The sequence below is a fragment of the Rhizophagus irregularis genome, chromosome 25 (assembly GCF_026210795.1).
Source record: "Rhizophagus irregularis chromosome 25, complete sequence".
In the NCBI taxonomy this organism is placed as follows: domain Eukaryota; kingdom Fungi; phylum Glomeromycota; class Glomeromycetes; order Glomerales; family Glomeraceae; genus Rhizophagus; species Rhizophagus irregularis.
Window position 1 is genome coordinate 403,881 of NC_089453.1, and position 17,660 is coordinate 421,540.

At 30.5% G+C, this 17,660-nt stretch overlaps 3 protein-coding genes across 3 annotated transcripts; 1 reads left to right on the top strand and 2 right to left on the bottom strand.

Moving 5' to 3' along the window:
* Nucleotides 1-3,927: 3,927 nt before the first annotated feature.
* Nucleotides 3,928-11,776, top strand: OCT59_016555 (uncharacterized protein; the record flags this gene model as incomplete). The annotated part of the gene is made up of 5 exons (XM_025313104.2): nucleotides 3,928-3,933; nucleotides 4,212-4,251; nucleotides 4,332-5,153; nucleotides 5,229-5,353; nucleotides 5,433-11,776. The coding sequence occupies 5 exons, from the start codon at nucleotides 3,928-3,930 to the stop codon at nucleotides 11,505-11,507; spliced, it is 7,068 nt and encodes a 2,355-aa protein (XP_025188130.2). The 3' UTR covers nucleotides 11,508-11,776.
* A 468-nt stretch (nucleotides 11,777-12,244) lies between these two features.
* On the bottom strand, nucleotides 12,245-12,712 carry OCT59_016556 (uncharacterized protein; the record flags this gene model as incomplete). Its single annotated transcript, XM_066145777.1, has 3 exons — nucleotides 12,245-12,263; nucleotides 12,347-12,506; nucleotides 12,574-12,712. 3 exons carry the CDS (start codon nucleotides 12,710-12,712, stop codon nucleotides 12,245-12,247), a joined length of 318 nt encoding a protein of 105 aa, XP_066003526.1.
* A 1,576-nt stretch (nucleotides 12,713-14,288) lies between these two features.
* On the bottom strand, nucleotides 14,289-14,709 carry OCT59_016557 (uncharacterized protein; the record flags this gene model as incomplete). The annotated part of the gene is made up of 2 exons (XM_066145778.1): nucleotides 14,289-14,373; nucleotides 14,456-14,709. 2 exons carry the CDS (start codon nucleotides 14,707-14,709, stop codon nucleotides 14,289-14,291), a joined length of 339 nt encoding a protein of 112 aa, XP_066003527.1.
* Between the last annotated feature and the right edge of the window lie 2,951 nt (nucleotides 14,710-17,660).

Here is a 17,660-nt window from a genome sequence, read left to right on the forward strand (position 1 = left end):
TTTATTCTGTTTACCTATATATGATTGGGGAAGGTAAACTTTTGAATTATTTTCTATCTTGTAAAAAAAAATATAAAATTATTATTGTTAAATATGTAATCTGAGATTTGATTTATTAAGACAACAAATTTCTGCCGAGAAAGCCAAGATTGAAGATGAAAATACAAAGTTCAGGTAGGGCTTAGTAGCTGAATCGAGGAGTTGGAGAAAAATAGAGCAGATACTGCTGCTGAGAATTCCAAGCTTAAAGCCGAGGAGCAATATTAAGACATGACAGTATCACACCGTAAAAATCCTGTTGTTATATTTCTATATTATTACCGTGTTAATTTTTTTCGGTATTGGTAATGTAAATAATCATTAAATTTTTTCGGTACTTTTACAACGTCTCTAAAGAAAAAAGAGGAAAAGAACGTTAGTAACGTTCGAATAATCATCAGTTTTTATGGAAATACCGAAAATGTATCAGTTAAATCAATAAAGAATACATATGTATGCAAATCTAAAAACGTCAATGAAAGTCAGAAATTATCATATATAATCAAATGAAAATTCAAAAAATAAGCAGAGGTGCAAGATGCCAAGATAGTAAAAAACGCCGTAGATGGGAAGAAGTGTCCAGTTAGATGTGAAATCCTACTTGCTGCCACCGATTATCAAACTTCTGAAGCGGCAGCGGTGGCAAATGACTAGGTCGTCTTTTGCAAATATAATATCACGTGATATATTTTTAAGATCACATGATATAATTTTTACATTTAGATCACGGATGTCAATGATATTTATTCGTGATATCCGGTTTTGCCTAGGATTCGTTGAATAATAGGCTGGACGATTCCTCTCATTTTCCTGGGGGATTGGACGAACTCGCATTAGTTTAGTTTTGTTTCGTCATCTTTGTATTTCGATTTACTAACAGTTGCTTGTAGTCCCGCTACCATGTCTTTATAATAAAAATAAAATAAAATAAATGTCAATATTTAGTCATTTATTTAGTCATTGTGAAAGGATGGATTTAACGAATCACTTCGCAAATTGACGGACTACCTGTAGTTTTCGTATTGCTTATGGATTGAATTTTGTTAGGAACGGCTGCATGTTTGTTTATTTTCTATGATCATTAATGGAAAGAATTAATGTGAATTACATATGGACGATATGCGGTGTAATAAGTAAACTCGCATGATGAAAAAATAATATAAAAGTTACGAAAAAAATTTTTTTATTCCTTTCCTCCTTCGTTTTGACTTTTGTTTTCAATTGTCTTGTTATAAAAATCATTATATTTAATTTCATACTTAAAATATTGAGCAAAGCAACACAAAAACATAGACATTCAAAATAACGTTAGAGACTCAACTCACCAACTCGCCACACATTTTAAGAAAAAGAACTATCCAAGTCTTACATCAAATGCAGTCAAAAAATTTTTTTAAATCCACAGTATCCGACTGTTGCGTGTCGTAGCGAACGTGAATGATCGAATGAGGTTTATTGGGGTATGATGATGATCTCTCAATGCTGAGTTTGTTTGGGTACTCAAAAAGAGGGTTGGGACCCACTTGCGTTGCAAGGTGAGGTATATGAGGAGCTAAGTCCGCATGGAATCTCTTGAATGCTGACATGTTTTGTCGTTAAAATCTCCGGGAGGTGGCTTAAGGACTTTATCGTGATAGTAATATCAGTATCTTCTAAGATTTTACACGATACTTAATAATTTCTATTAATTCGACTGTTGCGTGTCATAACGAACGGGTGTGATCGATCCTATTCATATGAGATTTATTGGGGTATGACTGCATGGAATCTCCTGAATGCTGGTCATGTTTTGTCGTTGAAATCGCCGGGAGGTGGATTAAGGACTACTGTGGTATGTAACATTGGTGTCTTCTAAAATTTAGATGATAATGATTTAATCGTAAGGAAATTTTATTTCTTCCCCTCGCCCATAATAGAGTTGATAATTTTTTTTTTTGCAAGATTGGGATAAATGCCTCATTAGAAATAATGAGTAACCGTTAAAGGCATATTTTGACAACGATAAAATTTATTATGGTGTGTATATTATTAATATTATATATAATTATCTGTTTTTATTAAAAATATCATCCATAAAAATTTTACAATCATTAATATTTATTAATATACAATAACTGCTCCAGCACTTAAACTCAATGATGATATTAATGATACAAGCGAATCAATATGAAGATACCAAAAATTATTAAAAAAATTTTTGAATTTTTTATGAAGTAAAGTTAACCAATAAGAAACTTTGTTTCTAAAATAAATCTGATTGAAGAAATCCGATCATAACGGAATCCAAAAGAAAATTATTACAAAGAACAAATGGTAAATTCTTTTATAAACTTTCATCTATTTTTCACACCTCATAAATCGATGAGCAAGAATATTAACCTAAAAATAAATATTATGCAATCATCTTAGGGGTATGCATCAGAAGAAATACCGATGTTTTGAAAGTTTAATAGGAAATAGATGCTAGATGTTATAATCTTTGAACTTTAAAAGAATCGATGGATTTCCTTCTTGGAGTCAGTCATCTTGAGAATTTATTGTTTGTAATTGTAATTCCCATGAGGAACGGGGGTTATCCATCTTTTGACTGAAACATCATGTCTTACTAAGAAATAAAAAAAAAAAGTTTAGTAACGAAAAATGCGTAAAATATTTGCTTAGTATACAATAAACAACTCATTTATTGCGATGACGGCTACGCGAAGATCAAAATGATAACGCATGGTGGTGTCATAACTCATAATCATGATATTATCATACTTTATTTATTTTTGGTATATCATTATTTTTTTTAAAAAATTTTTTAAATGTAAAAATAATCAAAATTTCTTTTGATCTAAAAAAGTGATAGATTAATTCAATCTCATCCAATTATTTAAATTATTTAATTTAATTGATTTATTTATTTTACTAAACATTTTTGTTTTAAGGAGTTTTTACTATCTCGAATATTTAAAAAATAAAAATCAAATGTTAATGCATTAATATCCCTTTAAAAATGAATTACAATCGTATAATCAAAATTTCCTAATTAGTTAAATAATGAAAAAATAATAACAATAAAAAATAAAATTTCGATCTTCTCCCCCCCCTTTAATTATGATTTTTCCGTAAAGAAGAGTGTTTACAGGAAGGATTACGATTTTTCTTCTAAAAATCGAATGTAAAAAAATTAATTAAACTTTTTAGTCAATTTGCAATTAAAATTTCGTTCTAAAAATATAAAGCACAATTAACACAAACGGAATTAGAGTATTTATAAATTTTTTTCTACCCTATCCTTATTAATAAACACATGTTAATCATATCTCGTTTGCATTTCACGCTAATGTCCGTTATAAATATATTTTTTCTCTCTCGAAACACAAAATTAAGCCACTATTATATTTTAGATAATGAATATAGATATCTGAAACAATTAAACTTACCCTTTTTTATTTTTGTAAACCGGATTAAGAAATTTCAATTAACGAAAAACACCATTTTTATTTAAAATGTATATATGTGTATATATATATACATGAATACTTGTTTTTCTTAGTAGTAAATAAATACATGCGGGCCTCGTTTCTGGTTTATTTGCTAAATACAGTTAAAATCTTATCCTAATTCATAAGTACAAACAATGATTAATGCAATATGTGTAATCAAAAATTCCAAAATTTACCTTATAACATATAAAAAAATTACTTAAATATATTGCTTATTGTTACACTATTTCATTTCATATCTAAAATTATCCATAAAAAAAAAGAAAAAAGGATCGGCCGAAAAATATGTAAATCTTGCCCGAATAACACATACAATATATAGTTATATATGTGACATCACACAATACTAGTTTTGCCCGATCTTCTAAACTATGTCTACGCCCTAAACAAAATTTTTATGCTTGTAATGGCCGTTACGCGATTTGGTCATCAAAGAAAAAAACTACATATACTGCAAAATCTGTAATTCATTTCAAAAAAAAAAAAAAATTCTTATTCCTTTCGCTTTCTTTATTTTATAATTTACTTTCTCTAACGCTTTCCCCTTATTCCCTTCAAATCGCTTTATAAAAGAAGCTTGTGATAGTTACACAACCTTCTTTACATATCTTATAACAAATAAATATCTTTATGTTTCTTTTAATATAAAGTAATTTGAATTAATCCTTGGTGTGAGATTAGAACTCTCAAAATTCCTTGCTGCGGTTCGAAATTGGAATAAGTAAGTAATTTATTATTTTATTTCAATTCTTAATAACTATTTATCCTTAACTTTCCTATTTTTTTTCGAAAAATTATTAGTGGATAATTCAAAAGAATTTTCAATAGATGTAGATGCGGAAGAAGAATTGCCTATTACTTCAAATATTTCAGATAAACCAGATAAATCCCCTCGAGAATCTCAAATTCTAAAACCTGATAATACTAAAAAGTCCTTATTCGCTACAATAAAATCATGGTATGAACCAACGTACGTAAAATCATTAGACGCTCCAACCCAAGAGAAACCTAAATTACGTTATTGTAATGGTCGATTAACGAAACGAAGATTTATTATTTATCATATCTTAATAATATCATTCTTCTTTACAATAATATTTGCTCCAGTTGCTTATTATTTAATCATACCAGCTTTTATAAGATATAAAGTACAACATGTTGATCTAAATGAAATATCAATTGATCACATGGATGTTTTAGAATGGAAATCTGACGGACTAAGATTTTCTTGGAAAGCTACTTTACCAAAACAATTTTTTCTTCCTTTAAAAACAAAATTAGCCGCTTTAGATTTAACGATTCATGACGCAAATTCAAATAGTTTATTAGTTATTGGTATACCCGAAATGGAAGTTAATATAGGAGAACCTATCACACTAAACTTTGAAGGTGATGTTTCTTTTAAGGAAACTAGTGGATTAAAAAATTTCTTAGGAGAAATTTCTAAACCTGATGGTATAAGTGATACTTCACTTTCTGCTGACACTCAAATTACTGTAAATATGTGGGGTATAACTTGGTATAAGAATTTAAACATTAAACGTACTATTCCTATACCTAAAATGAGTGGTAATTTACTTGATCTTTGGAACACAATGCCCAAATTTTTAATTTCCAAAGATAGTAAGTATTTCAAATTTAATTATAAAGTTTATAATTTATTGATTAACGAAATTAACTAATCGTGACGTAATATAGTGCAAAGTATGACGTTGAACCAACAATCAAGTGATACCGTTATTGAAATTGGAGGCGTTAATGTGACTAACGTAAATAAACCGATTGTAATAGATGGAGTTAGTTATTGGCAAATCCTTCCTGGCGTAAGTAAAAAAAAAAATCATTGCTGCGCATTTTTTATTTACTGTGCCACTAATACTAACTGCGCCTAACTCTTCGTAGTTTCCACCAATCAATTTACAATCATTTGATATTGCGTTTACAAATGAAGGACCAAATATTTCATTAAAAGCAGCGTTGATAAATCCAACAGTTCTCTCAATACCATTACCTGATACATCCATTGGTTTACAATTAGAAGATTCATATTTAGCAACAACATCTGTTAATGGATTCAATTTAACAAGAGGATTAAATAATATTGACTTGAATTTAAAATTAACTTTCGATCCAAGTAGAATTGTAAGTCCAAATCAATTAAGTAATTCAATATCTCTAGCAGCAGGAAAATTACTTGGAATAAGTCAATCAAATGATCAATTAAGATTTAATGTTATCGGACCAGTTGGACTTAAAGGTGTTGATTTTATTGGAGATGCAACAGAAAAGTTATCTTTAACATTACCAATAAATGAAATTATTAATAATACCAATGTTATGCTATTAAAAAATTTGTTCGATGTTAAAGGAATTGAAAGTTTATTACACACGATACATTTTGATGTTAAAATACAACAAGATAGAATAATTATTCCTGTTGATATCTCATTACCAAGTTTTCTTCCTTTACCACCAAGCTTAGAATTTAAATATAATACATCACTTGGAATATTTAAGGGAGAACAAAATGCTCTTACAGTTAATTTAGGTGGAATTTCGATGACAAATAATGAAACCTTAAATATTGTAACTTCGGTAACAATATTCCCAAATAATACTTTTGAGGCAGCTGGTGCATTAGCTTCAATTGTTAATCCTTCATTATCTGGTAATATTTCCAGTGCAGATATAAAAAATTTTTCAATTTTCAATGAAACAGGAGGAACATTTCCTTGGGCTAATGATTTATTCGGAGGCCTTTCTCTTAATATTCCGATTCCCGGATTTAATACTACTACAATAATTAACATGCTAACTCAAAATGGTACAAGCATTCCAGCGGAAATGCTTGGAATGAGATTGACTCAACGAAGTGACGTAGCTGGATTCAATGTCAATGGAACAGTTGCTATTAAATATCCTCCATTCCTTCCTATTATAACTATTGGTACTGGATATCTAGAATCAACCATTTTTACTGATGATGTATTATTAGCTACCGCAAAATTACCTAATGGAATATTTTATACTGCTGGAGAGAATTCGACTAATATTGTTGCTTCCGCTATATTAAATAAAGATGATAGATTGAAATCAATTATTTCGCAATTAGTCATGAGTGTTTTAGAAACGGAAGATAATGTTAAAATGCCAATTATTGGTATTAGCGGACTTAAGATGGGTGCAAGTGAGACTTTAAGTTTTGTTACATTTAGCCAAATTTTAGTACCTATTAATTTAGCAACGTTAAAACCAGCAATGAAAACAACTATAGGAACAATATCACAATCAATTCAAAAACAAGTTGGATTGTTATCATTAACAGGAGTCGATTTTGCCATCGTTACATCAAATTCATTATCAATTAATTTACAAACTATTCTTAATAATCCAATGAATATAATAGCTGATATTGGATCAGTATCATTTACGACAACATTATTTTATGGTGAATTGGCCAATATAACTTTATCACCTATTCAATTAGCAATAGGAAGAAATCCATTTAATTTACAAATGCGTATTGATATTGTTGATGGTAAAAATGGAATGTCAGATAACATTTTACAATTGTTTAAAGATTTAACTAGTACTGAAGGTGATTTTAGATCAATCATCGGAATCAAAAACTTTATCATTGCTCCTCCTCCTCCCACTACTCAAGATGGTAACGTTAACGTTACATTAGCTACTATTGATCAATTTTCCTCAGCACAAATTACGGTTCCTTCTTCACTTGTCCCAGCCGAAAATTTAAGATCCATTAATGTAATTGAAATGATCAAAAATCCAAAAAACGGTATTATAGATATATCCGGAATATTACCAACATCAGAAACTACTTTTACCCTTCCTACGATCAAAAGTGTTTCAATTGAAACAAAAGAAAATGCTCAATTATTAATTGGAACAACATTCAGTTATATTAATCCATTACCTATTAGTGCCAAAGTTCCTTATTTTGGTGCTACCGTTATATTAGATGGAAATAATTTTATCACATTTGGTATTACACGAATTGATTTGGAAAGAAATCAAGGAAATATGGATATTTCGTTAGCTATGTCATTTGATAATTCTGATGGAACTAAATCTGCAGTTAATGAATTCTTAAAAAATATTTTGAATGGAGAAGTTAAACAAAAGATTGAAATAAGCGGAATATATTTTGGAGGACCGAATGAAAATCCAAACGATTTAATGAATTTACTTAAACTTCCATTACCAACAGATTTAGTAGATATTAATTCAATTAAGAATAAAGTAATCGAATTATCACCAATCAAGTTACCACTTAGTTTAGATCAATTATTATCATCTCAATTCATGCCACAATTAAAATCAGTTGATATTTCTACTTTACCTAATAGAGTATTGTCGTTAAAAGTTGGTGCTCAATTAAACGTACCATTTGAAGTTAGTGCTAATATTGGTTATGTTGGTGTCAAAGGAATTACATTGGATGATAAACAATTTACATCTGTTGACATAACTGGAATTCAAACAAGTGGTGCTGGAATCAATTATGTTACACTAGGGATTCAATTAGCATTCAGTGATGATGAATCTATTCAAAAATCCGTTAAAAGCATTTATGATTCTTTAATTAATGGTAATTTTATTTCAACAAAAGGAGGAATTAACGGAGTTTCACTTGGAATATCAGCAGATGATTCCATCCGTACGTTTGAAAAAATTTCTCTTTCAACAGAAATTGGAAACTTAATTACAGGACAATTAAATTTAAATGGAATAATAGATTCAATGTTAACAAATGTTGGTAATAGTAATAATATAATAACAGCGGGTCAAGGTTCTATAACAGTTAATATTCCAAATTTAGCTCAAATAGTTATAGGACAATTAGGAATTAAATTTTTACCAGGAAAAATGATCGAAATTAAAATGGTATCAACTATTACTTTATCATTCACATTAACAATGAATATCGGATTTGCTGGCGTAGGAATATTTTTGGACGATTTATCTGCTTTCGATATTCGAGTAGCTGCTGCAAGTGAAGGTCAAGTTGTTTCAATAGCTTCTTCGGTAAAAGTCAATGATTCTGATGAATTAGCTGATAAACTTGGTGGTTTGGCCAAAAGTTTCTTTGATAATACTCCACTAACAGGAAATTTAGCGATTAAAAACCCTTTTATTGGTGCTTCAAATGATGATGTTATTAGAGCATTTTCATTAATTTCTTTAGATCTATCATTAGAAAAATTAGTTACACCTTTAATTAAAAATTTACCAAAATCAATTGATCCAATAACTTTAATAGATCAAATTGGTTTCAAATTGAATGCATTAGGAATTGATACAGCTCCTCAACATAAAATATTAGCAAATGTTCAAGCATCATTTAATAATAATTTCCCAGTTACAATTGATATTGGATTTGTTGAATTATCATTAGGATTAGATTTAGTTAATTTTGTTGATGCAAGTTTATCTGATTTATCGATAGGTTCTGGTGCTAATAATGGACTCTCTATAAAATCAAGTTTAGATTTTCAACCATCTAATGATCAAGTTCAAGATAAAATTGCTTCATTTGTCACCTCTTTACAACAAAATGGTTTGGGGAAAACGAATGAATTATTTAGTGTTAGTGGAATCAAAATTGGACCTTCACCTAATGAATTTATTAAATCTTTCGAAAAAGTTGTTGTAGGAATCCCAAGTTCTTTAATTCTTAATCAAGTAGTTGTTGAAAAATTATTAGGAATGGCAGGACTTTCTTTAACTGATTTGACAATTGAAGGAATGTTAAATAGATTAAGTATTGGTAATGTTGCTGTTGATATGAATCCAAATGGTCAAGAATTAGCTATTAAAGGAAATGTAGGGATTAGTAATATTTCACTCCCCCTAAATGTTAACATGGGAATACTTGAATTATCAGTCGCGTTAAATGCATCACCACTTACAAGAGTAATTTTACCGGATGTTAAAATAGTTTCTTCTAATAATGTTATTTCAACGGATTTTACTGTCGCATTAATTTTCCAAGATTCAGATGGATTAGAAGATGAAGTAGCCGCATTAGCTAAATCATTAATTGAAGGAAACAATGGTACCGTCATTCCAGGAAATGCGAATATTAATGGATTATTATTTGGTAGTTCAAATTCTGATAAGGATATTATAAATACTTTTAGTAAGGTATTAATTTCACTCCCGTTAAATCCAATATTACAACCGATTAAAGCAATGATCACTAATATAGTTAGTGGATTTATTGATGGTACTGGAGCTGTTAAACTTACATTAGATGATGTAAGTGTCGGAATCAAGAATTCAAATACTTTAACTACTGACATCGTGGCTGATTTAACTGGATTACCTCAAATATCTCTTAATATTCCATTCGCTAGTGTTGATGTTTCAATTAATGGTGGACTTTTCGTATCAACTGTTATAAATGGAATGAAATTTGAAGGCAATCGATTTACAACTTCAGTTGAATTAGGATTTCAAGATAATAAACAAATTGCTAATCAATTGGCCGTAATTATATCAGATCTAGTATTTAGAAGGTTAACATATACAGTATCATTACCAGTTGGAATAAATAATTTAATATTTGGACCTTCTCCACAAAAAACTTTTGGTTTAACAAGAAAAATCTCAGTAGGAATGGATGTAGGAAAATTCATTAATCAATTCTCAGATTTTAATCAAAAGAATAATTTAATTACCTTAGAAAATATTCAAGGACAACTTACTCAACAAGGTGTTGAAGCTATAGTTACTTCTCCTGCTATCCCTAATTTACCGTTGAACCTTAATATTCCTTCATTGTTAGCTCAAGTATTTTTCAAAGGTGTATCTGGTGGTATATCTAAAGCTGCTGTTAAACCAAATGTTAAAAAAGGTCAAGCTAAATGGGAATTTGGTCTTACAGTACTTGTTGATAATGGTCCAATGTCTCAAGCTCTTGAAACAGCTGTTCCTAATTTACTTTCGTTCAAATCATATACTGATGGTGCTTCCCTCGGAGGTGTAATACTTTGTACTTCGGATGATTGTTTAAATCCTCCAGATAATTCATTTAAAATATTTAATGAAATTAATTTCGTACCTCCACCATTATTCTTATTTAATCCAATTAATGTAGAATTAACTAAAATATTCCCAACACTTGGACTTAATACTTTATTTACAAATACTGGACCCCTTCACGTTGATATTGGTAATTTCGTATTATCATTACAAAGTAGTGGTACATCAATATTTGAAGTATCATCACCTCAACCTGTTATAATACAAAATAATTTAGAAAATGCTGGTAAAAATGTTATACCAGTAGAAGGGAAATTAACTTTAGATCCATTACAAATACCTAAATTATTATTAGATTTAGTTGATTTAGAAAAAGATTTTGCTATCGTTTTACAAGTTAATAAGAATGGTGATCCAATTGGATGGTTAAACGATTTATTGAAAAATTTACCACAAACCGTCATAAAAAATCTTTTCCCCATTTTACAAGGATTATTAAAAAACATTAGTATAGGTATCGATTTAAATAATAAGAATAGTACTGTTCCTATTGGGGATGGAAAAACAATTAACGGAACTGTTCCTATTGGTGATGGTAAAACTCCTCCACCAAATGGTGATGGTAAAGTTCCTGATGGTAAAGCTCCTGATGGTAAAATTCCTGATGGTAAAGTTCCTGATGACGGTTCTCCTAAAATCCCTCAAGGAGAAGTACCAAAACAACCTACTGAAGAAGAACCTAAAAAACCTGCAGCTAAAGATCCTCAAGAACCTGAAAAGCCAAAACAAGATGAAACTCCAAAACAAGGAAAAAATCCTGATGGTGAAGATGAAAGCATAGGTGGTAAAATTATAGATGTTATCACCAAACCATTTAGACCAAAGGATTCTTTAACAGCTGAAACAAATGATAATATAGAAAATCCCAAACCTATATATACTTGGACTATTAATGCTCCCAATAATTAGTATAATTAGTGTATTTTTATCTGTTGATTCTTTAAAAAAAAAAAGACATTTTTTGTTTTAATAATAATAACTCTAATATAATAATCAATTTCTTTTTCTTTTTTTGTATCATTAAAAAAAAATTTTTTTTATTAAAAAAGTAGATATTAATAATAAAAAAATAAAAATTATATAATTTTTTTATTTAAAAGAAAAAATATTATAAAATAATTACGTTTAGAAAAATGAAGAAATTATTTAATTAATTTAATAAAATAAAATTATATAAAAATTCGATATATATATATATATAAGTCCGGAGTGAAAATATCTTATTATGGTGTTATAGTGTTATAAAGTGTGTTCATGGTAGAAAAATAAAGTCAAAATATTAAATAATTATATTAATTTCTTATTTTAAATTCAATACCTCCATCGTTACTGATTCAATCTTTCTCAAAATGGTTTATTTTGTAAAAAGATTTGAAGCATTTCGATACTAATAAAATCTCCCATACATCTAAATAAAAAAAAAAAATCATCAATTTATTGATATCAGGAAAAAAACAAATCAAAAAACTTATCCTACCATTTTACAGATCATTAATGCTCTACATATTATCAAATATTTCTTGTTAAATACTCTATTACATTATTTGCAATTGGGTGTGTTAGAAATGGTGGATTTTGGCAGGACAGCCTCTGTAAATACAACCTGGCGAAATACTCAGAGCATCCGTTATATGGTTGATTTTCTTTCAATAATCACAATTCAATCTAAAAAGTAAATACAATAAAATTATATTGTAATTGAATCAATCAGAAATTCATCATCTGTTCATAAATACACTAATTCTTACTGTTTGAACTGTAGAACTGGTAGGCAAAAGCAGATAAAAAATTGTTCGGAGAATTCCTGATATGCAGCCTCATGATTATGATTACAGTTCCATCTTGATATTTCTAGAACTTTGCTCAATTTTTTTTCAAACTCTTTATAATTTACATCTTCCACAGAATCTAATAAAATGGAACAAATTTTAGCATGAACTGTAGGAATCGAATTTATTTAGTGTTATGATCTTACCTATTTTCGTCGACGCACTGTTCGTATTTCCCGTGTAATTCTTCTCCACAGCAGCCGCTGCTGAATAGGCGTAGTGCAAAAATAAATTTGGTAAGCACGGCGGTAATGGATTAAAGTTAAGGCAGCGCCGTTCGGCCATTGAATAAAAAAATTACGAAAGGTTCGCGTTTAATGCCACAATTAAGTAGGATTTCTGGCATTTTGTTTTTCCTAAATATAAAGACACATAATGAATGGATTTTCGTTTGTATGGATGCAAAGAAGCTTCGAAACATTTTCTATAATAACATGTTCATATACGCACCTTATTTTTTTCGCTTTCTTCTTCTACTTCTTTTTCTTCTTCATCTGATTCGCTCATCAGCAAAATAGACAGCATCAATCTCATGATCTTGAACTTGGTCTGTGATAATGTGATAAATTTTTTGAAATCCGGAGATAAAAATTTAACACAGTCGATGTTGTGAATCGTAATTCTTGTGTAAATATGGAGGAAAGTGCCGGCAATGTCACTCCATTCTTTCAGATTACTTTCAACTACCACATAATAAGAAGTATTGGCTGGTTAAATGTGCTTTTAAAAATTGGAATATGCGTGATTATCGCTTCCAATGATGCCTAGTGATATTAAGATAATCGAGGAGATTCGTTTCGGTCATTTAGTATATCGAATCTTATTGGCACGAATGGACGAATTCTGGCGAGTTAATGTCATCATTTCGTCCACCTGTCTTCCATTCAGTTTCCTCATATGTCGTTGACCATGTTATATACAAACCTTTTTTTTTGTTTAGAAAATAAATTCTTATAATTATGTGATATTGCTAGATGAATCACATAATTTACCGGAATTACGTCGCAGATTTCAAGGAAAATGTCCCTTCTTACAACAACGCAAGGAAGGAAAGGATAAATTAAACGCTTATTGCGCGCTTTTTGGAAATAGGTTCCAATCTGTGGCCAATAATAATGAATTTTTACTCTATCCACCGAACTTCATATATATATTAATTTAATTTTATTAATAGATTACTGATATTTTTATTTTGAGGTTTTTGATTGTTTTCAACTACCACATAATAAGAAGAATTTGGCTGGTTAAATGTGCTTTTAAAAATTGAAATATGTACTGTGTGATTATCGCTTCCAATGTTGCCTAGTGATATTAAGATAATCGAGGAGATTCGTTTCGGTCATTTAGTATATTGACCCTGGTTCGAATCTTATTGGCACGAATGGACGAATTCTGGCTAGTTAATGTCATCATCTCGTCCACCTGTCTTCCATTCAGTTTCCTCATATGTCGTTGACCATGTTATATACAAAATGTTTTTTTTTGTTTAGAAAATAAATTCTTATAATTATGTGATATTGCGGGAGTTTGTGTGAATCTTCAATCTTGTAACTAGTTCGGGCTTCGGTTCTATGGTTAACTTTTATTTTGAGGTTTTTGATTGTTTTCTCAACCATTTGATGGTTCCTTTCAGAAAGGCCCCTGCGTAGTTCTTAGATGGACCCTTTCTAGATATGACAGAAGTTTAAAGAAGTATGTTGATGATTATTGCAAAAATTGGTGCCAGAGATACAAATCCGTACAAATCAGCAAACTCCAGACGATCCAAAAACGTTAAGAAAAAGTTGACTGCAGAAAATGAATTGGCCTGTGTTGATGATATAACTTTGAGATCGTGACCGTGGTAACAATCTCGGAAATTTTAGTCACATGATTTTCTTTGGGAATGGATGAAGAGATTTCTTGAATCAACTTTATCGTTCGCTGCAAGTAGTGGACGTAGGATTCTGAGAAATTAGAGGTGCCTCCTGATTAGCCATTTTACGCATTAGTTTCTTCCCCCCCCCATTGCGTTGCCTCATCACTAACCTTTTTCTTATGTACCTCATCCAAAAAATATCCATCTCCCTATCGGCCGGTACCGATCGCTTTGCAATCGCCTCTGGTTTCCTCTCTGATGATTTCTGATCCATAACAAAACTAGGTACATTAACAGCTGATATTGGAATATCTATAGATAACAGCACCTCCTCATCATTCTGTGGCTGTACAGATACCGAAGTAACACCCTGTTCCACTATCGTATTTTTTTGTTCCAGTTCCTCAACTCTAGCATCACGCATCTTATTCTCTTCCACAGCCTGGTCTTAAGCTCAGCTTTCTTGGCCTCAAACTCAGCATTTTCGCCTTTAATTTTGGCGTTCTCAGCTCTGTGATGCGTTGTTCCAATAATTCAAGCTTGGATGACATGTTTGATAAAATTTTATACAAGATGTAAATATTCAGTATATATAGAAAACATGTCAGGTAACAAACTATTAGGCTATACCGGCTGATGATCACTAGTGATCGTTTTCTGCCAAGAAAATTTTTACTAATACATGCGAAAAATAAATAAATACAAACTCCCGTGATACATGATGCTTTTAAGCTAATACTCCATCCTAACTATCCGTTTTAACTCGCTTCGATAAACCCAGTGATTCGATCTGACTATCAAACACTCATTTGATTTACCCAAACAAGTTTTCGACAGGCTTTTCCAAGTCCTCACGGGTTAAAACAGAGTTATTAATTGGTAGTGGTTAATTAAGAATAATTAGATCTTCTGATAAAATCATCCGATAGATGTCGATTAATCAAGACCACTATTATTGTTTTGAATAAACATTTTCTGTTTTGATCTAATATTATCTTCTGGCTGAATAGCTTTTGATGATATTTTGATGCCCCAATGGTTCATCTAGCTCTGAGAATAATAGTGAAATGTTGTTAAGTTCTTTATCTCTTTCATAAAATACATTACAACTAGAACTAGAAATGTCCATAACATGAAACTAGTTTGATTATGACTCAATCTACAGCAGTTGATACAATCCATACATTACATCTTCATGTAAACCTGCCGTGTCGTAGCTACGTTTTTTAGGATTGTGCTGGATGGATGTCTGCAATTGGACTGCATACCTTGATTGATGTCCTCTTTTTTTGCCTCGGCAACTGTTATGATTGTATTTCCACTTTTATGACTCAATCAACTGGTCCTTTGCCATAGCTTCCAGAAATTTCGTACCGAATATGTTGAATATGTTGCTACGTGGTCGGTCACCAATCAGGTAGCTGATTGGTGATCGCAGTCTTAATATAAAGATACTTTATTAATATAAATATAAAATTACAAGAAGTTAATATAATAATGCTCAGTTTAATAATATTCCAATAAGATAATTTCTAAAGTATAATCATAATTTCTAATAAATTCTAATAATAGACCTTAGGGATACCTCCAAAGATTGATGCAACGCCGTAAATAATACGGGAAATAAACTCGCAACGAGTGACATCATTGGCGCTAGTGATGTGCTGGGATATCTTGTGTAATCTCAATAATTCATCTACAACCAAATTTCGGATATCCAGATCCACCTTGGGGTTGATTGTTTGTTTAACGTTTTTCCGAAAGTAAAAAAATGGGGTACGTTAAACAAACAATCGTGCTGGAACGGCCTTACTGGGTGATTATGCTAAGAAAATAATAATAATTTGATAATTCTACTCTAATAGGGGAAAATATTGTCATAAAGTACTTATTATTATAAATCTAATAATTTTTCAATGTTTAGCAGTCCAGATAATGCTCAATAAATCATCGTCAGCAGAAAATTGAATAACTTTATGCTCTGTCACAGAAAGTAGTAGGTCTTCCGAGCTGTAATACTTTATTTCCAACCCGCTGCGCAATTAAGGTGTGAATGAAATATATTTTTTTCGGTATGTTTGTGCATTAACAAGAAGACTCGGAGCTTGCAAGCTAATGACCGTTTTTTCGTACAGGTTCCAAGGATCTTACTACAGTCCACTCGCTTTACAACATTTTGATTTAGCGAATTTCTTATTATAGCGAACCTTCGGTGTCGTACCAATTTTATCATGTAAAAAAATCTTGTTATACCGAAGATTACTAGTAAAATGCTGTATACCGTTTAACGAAGTAAGTCTATAACCAGTGTATATAAAATAACGAATTTTTGTTCATAACGAATTTTTATTTAATAACGAGATATTTTGTGAGACATGCGTTATCAGTTATCCTCTTATCTGTTATCCATAATACAAGTAGTATACAAGTATTATACAATTTACCGCAATATACAAAATTTTCCCGAGTTATCAGATTTTCATACGAATTTTCTTATAACGAAAGGCCTGATTTGCCAAACCACTCACTTCGTCATAAAGCAAGTAGACTGAAGTATCAAACAACATAAATTTTCGGCAGATTTTATTAAGGTTAATGTTCATTTATCTCTGACACTGCATCCAATATAAACATGACTGGCGACCGTTTTATTCTATCCAGAATATCGATGATTTGAACGGATCATGGGGATGATGTGTTAGTATAGATAGTTTAGACGAGCCCACGAGCGAAAACTTGTGTGGTCGATAGATTAATAATTTATTTGGTTGCCCATATTAGGCTCGTTATTATTAACATGTATATGATGTGATGTGTTTTCTGAGAAATTTTTATTCAATTTTTCGTGTAATTCCGGATTGATAAAATTATAGTTGAAAGAAATAATAGTGAATCACAATGTAATTGAAGTTTATGTTTAATTCTCGAGGATGTACATATGACATACCTTAGGTCAATCCAATTCTCTTCGCATAATGCTTTCTTGAGCTTGTTGCTTGATAAAATTACTCAGATCTTTATCTGTGTATTTTTCATGCTATTCTCCTTGTACTTCGATTGCAAATCCATATTGTGTGGTATTATGGGTAATAAATGACAAGTTCTAATCTTCAATCTTCCATTCTGTAATTATTCCCGAATGTAAATATGTAATGGATGCAAATCAAGTAGTTTCATGCGCTTCTTTGGAGTATTAAATCTAAGTAAGCATTCCGGATGTCCTCCATCCGTTGGGTATTTTAGATGGCGGACCAAGATATTTTGCTATAATTTCACGACATGATTTTACCGCAATGTGGACACAATAAAGAAACAGTCATTCCATTCATGTCCTTTTGCCGTAACCATTGATGTATTTTTTCGGAAAGGCATAAC